The sequence below is a fragment of the Suricata suricatta genome, chromosome 12 (assembly GCF_006229205.1).
Source record: "Suricata suricatta isolate VVHF042 chromosome 12, meerkat_22Aug2017_6uvM2_HiC, whole genome shotgun sequence".
Classification (NCBI taxonomy): Eukaryota; Metazoa; Chordata; class Mammalia; order Carnivora; family Herpestidae; genus Suricata; species Suricata suricatta.
In genome coordinates this window covers 797,947-808,509 of record NC_043711.1, presented here as the reverse complement: position 1 = coordinate 808,509, position 10,563 = coordinate 797,947, and the positions used below count along the sequence as shown (strand labels likewise).

Genomic DNA, 10,563 nt, shown 5'->3' with positions numbered 1-10,563 from the left:
CCCCTCCCCGCGGCATGCCCCCCGCGGCATGCCCGCCCCCCGAAGCATGCCTGTCCCGAGGTTCCGTACTTTTCGTACTATTTATAATTCTCTGCAACCAGCACCCCCATTGCCTGCCCCAGGCCCGCCCTTCTCTCTCTCTGGCCCTGAGCCAGGGCTCACCCTCACCCTCGGAGGACTTGGGCCCCCACCACCGCTGACACCCCCTGGGCCATCCTATAGCCCAGAGGGTTACCTATGGGTCACACAGGGCGCTGGCGAGACCACTTGGGGGCAGAGCTGGGCCACATCTGCTACAGAAGAAGGTGTGCACACAGCGGCAGGCTGCACAGAGAGCCAGGTCCTAGTCTCCAAAACCTGTGACTGCGACCTTGTTTTGGAAAAGGGCCTTTTCAGATGCACCTAAGAGTCTCAAGATGAGATCATCCTGGATTATCCAGGCGGGACCTAAACCCAGTGACAGGTGTCCTTGTGAGCCGGAGACAGAGGAGGCAGCCACGTGGCCACGGAGGCAGGCGCTGGAGGGACGCGGCCACCTGCGCGGGGATGCCCGGGGCCTCCAGGAGTTGGGACAGGTGGACAGGACCTTGCCCTGGAGCCTGCGGAGGGAGGGAGCTCGGTCCTGCGGCACCCTTGACCGCTTCCTGCCTCCCGATGGGAGAGAATAAATGTCTGTAACTTTCAGCCTCCCGGTGTGTGGCCAGCCACCCACGACACACAGAAATGCCCCTGGCAACCTCCGACAGCTGTGTGCCCAAACCATAGCGCTGCTCGCCGAAGGCCGGTTCTAGAACGTTCCCGGCAACTTAAGTCGCAATGACCACCAGCTAGAGACCACTCCATCGGCCGGGAATGGTGCAAGGGGCCAGCGGACCCTGCCCACCAGCCGCCGGCCACCCGCCCACGGCAGCTGCCACGCAGGCGCCTCCTCCAGCTGCGCGGTGCGTCTCTCCGACGCGGCTCTGGGCCTGACAGGGAAGGACTCGGCCACCGCAGAGGAGGCATGAGTGACGCAGGAGGACAAAGGAAATGGAGCCAGGACGGGGCCACCGCTGGGGCGGCTGGGCGGCGCTGGCCCTGCCCCGTCACTGTCTCTGAGTCCTTGGCCACTTTTCTGTGTGTGTAACGAAAAAAACACGTCTGAGGGGCTAAACCTCCTTGTTCCCACGTGGTGAGCTGACCCTGGGTGGGCCGGGGACCATCTTCGGAGGGACGCCTCTAGAGCCCATCTCACCGCCCCCCCTTGGATGGCAAGGGGGCAATGCCAGGTGCAGAGCGAGCCAGGCACTGCCACCTCTTGCCCCGGACTACGGCCACACCACATGCTTCAAACAGCTGGACCAGTGGGAAGCAGATTCCCAGATCCTTGTTCCCAGCACCCCTGTGGACCTCTCAGCAGGGCGGGGGGCTCACTCATTACCCTCCCTCCCTTGATACCCCCTGATCCCAGCAAAGCCTGCGTCCCCAAGCAAAACCCAAAGTCCTCACTGTGCCTTCCGGGAATGTGTGCTCAGGCTCATCCCAGATTCCCCTCCTCTCTCCCCCTCACTCATTCAGCTCCAGCCACACTGGCCACCCTGCTCCCCCTCTAACCTGGCCGGCACAGTCCTACCTCAGGACCCTTGCACATACTCTTCTCTCTGCCTGGACCAGTTTTGCCCTGGCTTTCACAAGACTCGTGTCCTCTGACCTGACTTTCCTATCTCCATCTACCTCTACTCCCCCTCCCTCCCTTCCTGCCTCTACTCTCCCCTCTCCCTCCCTGCCTCTACTCAAATGTCACTCCGGTAGACAGGTCCTTCTCTATGCTTCCTGACATTGCTGCCCCCGCTCCCCACCTCTCCGCTGCATGTTTCCCCAGAACATTCACTTCCCTCTGACATACATGTTGATCCTGCTGATCATCAGCTCCCCAAATCCTCTGGGGCAGAGACTTTCACTGCTCTGGCCATCACTCTACCCTTGACTGTTGGAACAGGGCCTGGCATACAGTGGGTGCACAGTAGTTCCTGACTGATCAAACGAATGAACTGGACCCATCACTCGCCGGTGGCCGCCACAACCTGCAGACAAGCTGTGACTGCTGGGGCAGGAGGAGGGACATGGGACATGGCACAGACACCTCAGGTGTCCCCACATCACCTGGTGGCCCTGGGGCAACAACACCCGCCAGTGGAGAACCACGGAATTACAAGCCTGGTGAGCATCGGTCACCCTGCCCCTTCTCCCAGAGTTGTGGCCACCTGGGGACTTGGAGAAGCAGACCCGGCAGGGAGGGGCAGACCTAGGTGTGCGCTGCGGCCCCGGGCCCTCCTGGCTGTGGCTGCAGAGGCCTCACTAGGGTTGTCTTTGGATGGGAGGAGCCCTGAGCTTACCGCCCCCACCCCCGGGCGGGGCTGAGACTCCACCAAGACACAGGTGACAACACTGCGGCCTCGGGCCAGGCCCCCAGTGCGCCTCCTGCTCAGAGTCGTGTCCTCCAGCTGAGGCCTCCTCCTGGCTCAGCACCCCCGGCCCCCCGGCTTCCGGGGACCCCACCGTGAACACGCCGTCGGATTGAGTTTGCTCTTTCTGCTTAGATTCTTTGCGTCTCTGTCCACACAATGGGCTGGTCACCTTTCTTCCATGTGTCTCTTTCTGCTTTTATGACCAGGGTCATGGTGGTGTCAAAAAATAAACCAATTAGAGGCGCCAGGGGGGCTCAGCTGGTTGAGGGTCTGCCTCTTGGTTTTGGCTCAGGTCATGATTTCACAATTCGTGAGTTCAAGCTCCGAGTCCGGCTCTGCACGGACAGAAGGGAGCCTGCTTGGAATTCTTTCTCTCAAAATAAATAAACTTTAAAAAAAGAAGAAGAAACTAAAGACAAAACAGAACAGAAAGGCAGCCGCTGGCTGTAGGAGGCCCTGTGAGCGCCACCCTCTGCCTTCTCCCGGTTTTCCAGAGATGACCGCCAGCCCCCCACCTTGGCTGGAGGTGCCCTGTGGCCCTGGGCCTTGCGGCTGGCAGGGGTGCAGGCTGGAGAGGAGGGTCACAGGGACGGTGGGCAGGGTGAGTCTCAGGTGTGTCTGCGACACCAGCTCCCAGAGCTCTGGGCCACTTCCTTCCTGTCCCCATCACACACCCCGCCCGCCCCCTCTGCCCTTCCCAGGATCCCCTCCCAAATAAAGGATTTGGACTCCAAGCTTCTCTCGAGGTCTCTTTTGGGATCCTTCTCGGCCCCCTGGCAAGACCTCAGGTGGGCGGGTGTGCCTCTCTGGGCCTCAGTCTCCCCACCTGTGAAGCGGGGCCACATGGCATCCGCTCCTGATCAGAAGACACAGGCCCGCGCCCCTCCCCCCAGGACTCGGCAGGGGTCCTCCTCCAATGAGCTTTATTGAGGCTCCCTAGCAGGCCAGACGCCTCAGCCAGCAGTGCTGCAGGCAGCCTAGCTGATGCCTGAGGAGGGGCCAGCTGCACACGACCTCCGTGGAGGACGCGGACGGGGGCGCCGCAGGTCGTGGGCCCGACCTGGGGGCCTCGGGGCCCCGCTCCCCCGGCCCATCCGTGGTCTTCCTGAGGGGTTGTGCCACGGGGGGGCCCTGGCTGGAGGAGGTGCTGGTGTGCTTCTCGGGGCTCGAGGGCTGGGGGCCCAGCGGGGGCTGGCCCGCGGAGGTGACGGATGACTGGGGGCGCCGCTGGCTGGGGGAGCCCCCTCGGGACCGGGGCTGGCCCCAGGACGTGGAGGGCAGCCGGGAGCCGCGGGCCGGGGAGGACAGCGGGGACTGGCCCGAGGAGCCCCCAGGGCCCGGCTTGTTCGGGGGCGCGGAGCTGGCCGGCGACTCGGCTGGGGAGTCCATGGAGGCGCCCCCGGGCTCACCAGGCGGCAGGTCTGCGTGGCGGCCCGACGGCGAGTTTACTTGTGCTTCTGGACCGGGGTCACGCTTGCTTGGGCTGCAAAGAGATGGCGGAGGGGGTGAGGCAGGCAGGGTCCCGGGGCCGCGGGGATGGGGGCAAGGCGGCCGGGGGCCAGGGCCGTCCTCCGCGCCCTCCGCAGGCCCTGCAGCCCAGGCCTGGGGTACATACGCTCAGCTCCAAGAGCAGCAGCGGGGGTGACGAGAGCCCGGCCACGGGCCAGGGTCTGCAGGACTGGCTCCCGAAAGCGTAGGAGAGAGAGGCTGACAGTGAGGGGGTGCGGCCACACAGGCTGGGCAGAGGTGGGCAGGGGCGGGCAGGGCACGGGGCCTGGGAAGGGCCAATGCCCCTGCACCCCGAGGGCTCTCACCGTCCAGGGTTATTCCCACTGCCACGTCCAGGGCTCGCCCGCCCAGGTCTCTCACGATGCTGTCCACGGCTTCGTGGTGCTTTAGGAAGAGTGGCCGAATGACGCGGTGATACAGCATCTGGGCCCCGTTCCAGGGCCCGGGCATCATGCAGAACAACAGGAAGGCGCACTGCGGGAGCGGCGCGGGGTCACCGCTCGGGCGGAGCAGGGCGGGCCTCCCCCATCAGACCCGCAGCCCGACCACCTCCAGCAGACACGCGCTGTTTCCTCAGAACAGGGGCTGAGTCACCTCTCGCAACCGGCCCCCGGGCACCCCTCCCAGGCCCCAGCCCGTGCCCGGCCCGGGCGCCCACCTTGCCCGCGTAGTAGAAAGGGAAGCAGGACAGGAGTAGATCGCTGCAGAACTCGGCCAGTCCGAACAGGCCGTACACCACCCAGTAGGTGAGCCACACAGTGTCGTCCTCTTTGCTGGGGCTCTCGATAGCTTTGATTCTGGGTGGGGAGGCGAGGTGGGCAGGCAGAGTCAGGGCTGTCCAGGCCCCCGCCCCCCGAAGCCCCCCGCCCCCACCAGCGGGCACTCACGAGGCATATGCTGGGTACACAAAGCCGATTACATTGCACAGTAGAGACGCCCCGAAGCCGAACAGAAGATACAGGCTTAGCAGAGTGGTGGCCCCTACAGGAGAGACGGTGTGGGCAGGCGGCGCGCCCTGACCCAGACCTGCACCCCTGCGCTCCTCCTGGCCTGGCAGGCAGCGGCCACACCCGCTGCCCCTAGAAGGGACCCCTCCAGGACAGGTCTGCTGCCCCTGCACCACCTTGGTGACACCTACGATGGGCCATAGCCCTGTGTCTCATGCATGCGACCAGAGAGCAGCGGTGTCCCCCCAGCCCCGAGCTGCGCGCTCCCCGAGGGCAGGGGGGCACCTTGGCCCCGATGGGTAGCGGAGCTGCCTCACAGACACTTGTTGAGCAAACAGGGGACCATCTGCAATTGTAACTGTCTCACTCCTCGTCCTACGGGGACACCGGGGACACGAGCCTAGCATTGGAACGTCAGTAATAGGAGAAAACCGAAAAGTAAGGCCATTTGCTCTGTCGTTAAGACTTGATTCCCAGGGGCGCCTGGGTGGCTCAGTCGGTTGAGCGTCTGACGTCGGCTCAGGTCATGACCTCGAGGTTTCTGAGTTCAAGCCCCGCGTTGGGCTCTGTGCTGACAGCTCAGACCGTGGAGCCTGCTTTGAATTCCCTGTCTCCCTTTCTCTCTGCCCCTCCCCCGATCATGCTCCGTCTCTCTCTCTCTCAAAAATAAACATTAGAAAAATAGAAAAAGACTTGCTTCCCAGTGAGCTGAGAAAGGGAACATTTGTAACATTTATCTCAACACAGGTTTTCACCCGGGGCCACCGGAGTCAGTCCCCGCCCCATCCCCTTTCATGGCGAGCCCTGGGCGCTGTGGGAGCTGAGGGCATTCCTGGCCCCCACTCATCCATGCCAGAAGCCCTCCAGTCATGACAACCACAGATGTCCCCAGACCGAGGGGGACACCACGGCCCCGAGTGAGGGCTGCTGCCTCAGTGTGAGACACCCGGACACAGGGGGCTCCCAGACCCAGGAGAGCCCTCTGCTTTTCCACAGACCGAGTGACAGCAAGCAAGTCTCTCACTGCTTGGAGCCTCAGTTTCCCCATCAGTCAATGGGGTGGTAATGGCCCTGCCCCTCAGGCGGCCGTGGGGACAGCTAGATATCACTCAGTGGGGACAGCTCCTCTGAGCACCTTCCAGGTGTAGGAACACATTCCCAACGGCAGGGCCCAGAGAACGCACGCTGGAGGCGGTGGGAGCGGGGGTGTTAGCCACTCTGCGAACAGTCACAGTAAATGCTGCACTTATTAAGTGCCTCTGTGTGCATGTCTCTCTGCTTCCCGGCTGTGTCTCATTCACTGCCCAGAACAAAAGGGCAGCTGGGAGGAGGGGAACCAAAGTCACTCAGAGAGCCTCTGGGCTCCCGGGAGCATTTTACAGCCTCCGGCCTCCTCCCCTGCTCCTGTTATCTGCAGAGAGAGAGGTCCCTGGCACCAAAGGGCAGAGTCCCCCCACCCTTCCCTCCACCTGCCTTAGGCTTTATCCCCAGGGCCTGGGGTCCTAGCAGGGAAGGGGGGTCCCCAGTTGGGCCCAGGAGATCTGGTCACCATTGTCCAGTTTCCTCCTTCGTTGTCTGCGCGGGGGATTTGATCATCTGGAGCAGGTGGGGCCCCAGGGTCCCCACATCTGGGTGAGGGGGTGGGGGGGTGTCACCTCTCCTCTGGAAGTTGCTAGATGGGGAGGAGCACCTCTCACTCAATCCCTATTCCTGCAGCCTCAGCAACCAGAGGATGACCTTGGACATTGGGGGGGGCTGGGAGGGGCACAGTCCCAAAGATCAGCAACAGATGGTGGGTAGGGAGGGTGGGTGCTCCAGATAGGGCCAGGGTGGGAGGGGCAGAGGCAGCCTTTCACAAAGGCCCTGACTCTCTGGGCCTCGGTTTCCTCCCTGTGCCTCCCAGCCTCCACGGCAGGCCCCTCCCCAGTGCTCTATGACCCAAATTCCTGCCCATGAGAACCAGGGATGTGGAAAGTCAGCAGAGAAGTCAGGGCGTGCTCCCAGGGGCAGGCTCCTGACTGAGCGGACACCGGTTGGGCACCAGCGGCCTGGGGGGAATAGACTGTGCGGCTTCTCCACCTGCCATGGGGACTCCCTAGCTGGGGGAAATTGGGGGGAACGTGGACTCCCGGGATCTGCACAGAGAAGGTGCTCAAAACGTGCGCCCCTGTTGTCACCCAAAGCCCCCCGTCACGTCTGGACAAAATGTTCCTGGGATTTGTTCCAAGGGGGCTTCCTGGAAGAGGTGGCAGAATAGATGGGCCTGGGACATGGAAAAAGAGGGAAAGGAGCATTTAAGGAGTGCTTACTAGACACTTTGTGGGAGTGGCAGGAGGCATCCAAGGTGACGGAGGAAGAGAGGAGGAGGGGGAACAGGAGTGGTAACAGTCAAGAGTGACCGGCTCCCCGCTCTGGCCCCCGTCCAACATATGCCCAGCCGGACCACAGTGTCAAACAACCCAACTCAACTCTTCAGGCTCAGTGGCCCAAGGCCACAGGGCGGGAAGGAGAGGGAGCCAGCCAAGGGGAGGGGACTGGTAGGAAAATAATGGGGGTGGGAAGGGAGATGGGAGTGACCCTTCCCCTCCTGGTCTGGAGCATCCCCCTGGGGGTTGGACAGAAAGATCTCTACACCTGCTTCCAGGCCGGTGTCCCTGTGGGACGGGGATGTGGCAAGACTCCCAGGGCTCTGGCTGTCTACCCTCTGCCCCCTCTTCCCCCTGGGTGGACAGAGCAACTGGATAAACCGGACTTCAGCCTAGAGGTCACCCAGGGCCACGGGGGAGGGGGCAGCGAACGGTCTCCAGACCTGAGGACTGGAGTGGAGGTAATGTTAGGGGTGCGACCGAGGTCGCAGGGCGGGGCCAAGGGAGGGGCTGCGGGCAGACGCGAAGTCCTGGTCCACGACCCCTCCCCAGGATCTGTCTCCCTGCTAGACAGTGGGGTGTTTCCCGCCTTCCGAGACCGGACCCTGCAGAAGGTGCCGGCCGCAAGGGGCCCGGTTGGCCCAGGGCCTCAGTGCGCCCGTCGGCAAAATGGGACAGCAGCCCCGAACGCCCCGGACGGCTCACCCGCAGCCAAGTACCGCTTGTCGACACCTGTCTTGGCTTCGAGTGCCCCTAGCGCTTCGGTGGCCAGGTTCCTCTGTTCCAGAAGGTGCTCGAAGCGCTGACGCAGGCCGTCCATGGCACTGGCGGGCCGGGGGCTGGCAGCCCGAGCTCGACCGCGGCCCGGCGCACCTGCCCAGCAGCGCGCGTTCACCCTTCCCCCGGCGCGAGCAGCCCTGCTCAGCCCCCGAGATGGTCTCCGCCCCCTGTCCCCCGCTCCGGCCAATGGGAGGGCAGGGCGGACAAGGGAGGTGGGGCCTACCCCGTCTCCCCCGCCGCATTGCCCTCTGGCAGCCCGCGGGAGCCCCGGCTGAGACGCCGGGGGGCAGAGGGCGGGGCGCGGAGGCCTCGGGCGCCGATTGGAGGAGCGGGAGCTGGACGTGCTGACTGGGGGGCGGGGTCATGGCCGGGGATTATTGGCTGGGCCGTCGTAGGGGTGGGTGGGGCTGGGAGGGAGGAGAGAGCCGAGGTGGGCGGGCGGGGGCCGGAGCTGATGGGAGGAACTGGAGGAAGACCAGAGCTGATTGGCGAGAACAGCGGAGCGACGGGGTTGACCATAGGAGGTAGACAGACTCTCGGGGGTCGGGGGGAGAAAGGGACGGAGCTAAGTCGAGGAGGCGGGACTTATTCGGAAGAACAATTGCGTTTGGACCGGGGAAGGAGGCAGGGCTGATTCTAGAGGGAGGGGTGTGCGGGCAAGTGGGCGGGGACAAAGGGGCGGGGCCAACCATAGCAACCGTGAACCCTCTCTTCTCTGTCCGTCGGAAGTTTTGGTCACTGTACAAATGAGGGAGACTGAGGCTCCAGAGGGTTTGGATCTGTGAAAGACCAGAGGGGGGTGTGTCTCTTCTCCCCACATGCCCCCGACTTCGGTCAGTTCTTCGCGCTCCTGGGGGAGGAAAACGGGAGAAGCCGCAAGGTCCCCTGGGAGTTGAAGCCTTTCAGGGTTGCTATGGCCCCGGGGGCGGGGCGGGCGCCTGGGCCTGCTCGGCGGTTTGGCCAGGGGGAGGGGTTTTCGGACGCCCCGCCCCCGCCCCGCCCCCGCCGCCATGCGGTCCGCTTGGACTGCGCTCTGGCTGCGTCTAGCCTTGGCCCTGGGCCTGGCCCTCGTTGGCCCCCTTCCTGTGGGGCGGTCCTCGGCCAGGGTGCCCATCTACGTCAACAGCTGGGCCGTGCGGGTGTCCCAGGGTTACCGGGAGGCTGAGCGCCTGGCGCGCAAATTCGGCTTCGTGTACTTGGGGCAGGTGGGTGGCACCCGAAGGGACAGGAGGGGCAGGGACTGGACGACCCTCCGGTAGGTGGGAGGGGTACCCAAGATATCAAGAACCCCCAGCTCACCCCTGCCTCGACCAGCTTGAGATTCTGGGACCCTTAGAGGGCACCTGAAGCCCCCACCTGGGCACCTGGTTGGGAGAGGATGCAAACAAGAGGGGTTGGCCACTGTCCTGGGGGACTCCATCTCGGAGCCAGGTGCCACCATAGCAGATGCTTCCCCACGTTCCCAGATTTTTCCTGATGGGCAATACTTCCACCTGCGGCACCGGGGCGTGGTCCAGCAGTCCCTGAGCCCACACTGGGGCCATCGCCTGCGCCTGAGAAAGGACCCCAAGGTGAGCCTGCTCACCGCTTCTTGTTACCAAGTCACCTGCTCTCTCTGAGTCTCGGTTTCCAGTTGGTCCCCCAGTCTGGACAATGGGGACCATCCGTGGAGAGCAACAGGTCACGTGTGCATGCTGAGCTCGGCTCCAGGCCTTGGCGCACTGTCTGCATTTCTTTTGGGGGCTCCCCCACCTCGCTCGCCTCTTCTCTCTCACCTATAAGGTCAGGGACCCCTTGTACTCCATAAAGACAGCAGGTAACGTTCTAGTTCACAGGATGGAGAGAAAGGGAATTGGCCCTTTTTGTGACCGAGACAATGGTTCCAGAGTAGGGATCCTGCCTAAGGCAACCCAGTGAGGCCATGAGATGCCCAGAGAGGTGCCAGATTGGGGAAAGCATTAGATGCCACGCTGGGGACTTGAGGCTGGGATCTGCATCCCCCCACGAGGCCATCATGGAGTCTGAGCTGGGCTGGGGGGCTCATCAGCATGGAGGCAAGAGGCTTGATAACTTGAAAGCCCCTGGGAGCCACTGGGGGCAGAGAAGTTGCCAATGCAAGATGTGATTTGTGTGAGCGAAGCCAGAGCTTGCCAATGGATTGGATGTGTGGGACAGAGGAATGGGGGCCCGCTTCCAAGTCTGGGGACAGGTGTCCCATCACTGGGGTGGGGTGAGGGCATATGAGCTGGTTCAGGGGGTGGAAGATCACAAGGAAGAAGGAAGGGCAAAATGGTTTGAGGACGAACAGCTTGGGGCAGGCAGAACGGCCATGTGCAAAGGCCCTGGGGTGAGGCACCATTGTGACTGCAGCAGAGGTGGTGGGGGCCAGCTAGGCAGGGCTTTGTGGGCCCTGGAGAGGGGGGCAGCATAGGAGGGGCTCCACAGAGAGTGATGCTATTGTGTCATGGGGAGGCGGGGGGGGGGCAACCAGGGAGGGGGTAGGTGTGGCCGTCC

At 63.5% G+C, this 10,563-nt stretch overlaps 2 protein-coding genes across 7 annotated transcripts in view; one reads left to right on the top strand and one right to left on the bottom strand.

Moving 5' to 3' along the window:
- Positions 1-3,790: 3,790 nt before the first annotated feature.
- Positions 3,791-8,184, bottom strand: REEP6 (receptor accessory protein 6). The gene is made up of 5 exons (XM_029917789.1): positions 7,975-8,184; positions 4,844-4,937; positions 4,615-4,753; positions 4,262-4,430; positions 3,791-3,930 (listed from the first exon to the last, which is right to left on the bottom strand). Exons 1-5 carry the CDS (start codon positions 8,087-8,089, stop codon positions 3,893-3,895), a joined length of 555 nt encoding a protein of 184 aa, XP_029773649.1. The 5' UTR covers positions 8,090-8,184; the 3' UTR covers positions 3,791-3,892.
- A 669-nt stretch (positions 8,185-8,853) lies between these two features.
- Positions 8,854-10,563, top strand: part of PCSK4 (proprotein convertase subtilisin/kexin type 4) — a 6,742-nt gene continuing 5,032 nt past the window's right edge. For 3 of the 6 annotated variants that reach the window (XM_029918889.1, XM_029918888.1, XM_029918893.1), the window contains exons 1-2: positions 9,029-9,254; positions 9,516-9,620. In XM_029918889.1, the coding sequence (XP_029774749.1) occupies positions 9,060-9,254; positions 9,516-9,620 (300 nt within the window). In that variant the 5' untranslated portion in view covers positions 9,029-9,059. Of the gene's footprint in view, positions 8,883-9,027; positions 9,255-9,515; positions 9,621-10,563 lie in introns of those variants that run through there. The other 3 variants (XM_029918891.1, XM_029918890.1, XM_029918892.1) reach the window with 3 other exon arrangements.